Source organism: Penaeus monodon, chromosome 29 (assembly GCF_015228065.2).
Source record: "Penaeus monodon isolate SGIC_2016 chromosome 29, NSTDA_Pmon_1, whole genome shotgun sequence".
Classification (NCBI taxonomy): Eukaryota; Metazoa; Arthropoda; class Malacostraca; order Decapoda; family Penaeidae; genus Penaeus; species Penaeus monodon.
In genome coordinates, this window is record NC_051414.1 from 20,144,673 (window position 1) to 20,144,929 (window position 257).

At 37.0% G+C, this 257-nt stretch overlaps 1 protein-coding gene across 1 annotated transcript in view; it reads left to right on the forward strand.

The window, feature by feature from the left end:
• Nucleotides 1-257, forward strand: part of LOC119591999 (mitogen-activated protein kinase kinase kinase 4-like) — a gene marked incomplete in the record, with an annotated part of 37,888 nt that overhangs the window by 12,436 nt on the left and 25,195 nt on the right. The window contains 1 exon segment of the mRNA XM_037940768.1: nt 159-257. Coding sequence (XP_037796696.1) covers nt 159-257 — 99 coding nt within the window.

A 257-nucleotide genomic window follows, 5' to 3' on the forward strand; every position in this document is an offset into this window, starting at 1 on the left:
AATCACATCAGAAGTTCTAGAAGGATAAGTAAACCCAATGATGTTAGCTTATCCCACATTTTTATTGTTCACTTTTCATGAAAATGCATCCAGAGAATACACAACATTCTCCATATATAAGCACTTTACCAGCAAAACTTTCATTGTTTTGTTCACAGCAATATAGCCTGTCACATGCTGTGTAGTGTGGGCGACTTTATTGACACAGGAATCGACGATCAGATGGCAGCCATGCAAGATTCAACTTTAGAGAATTT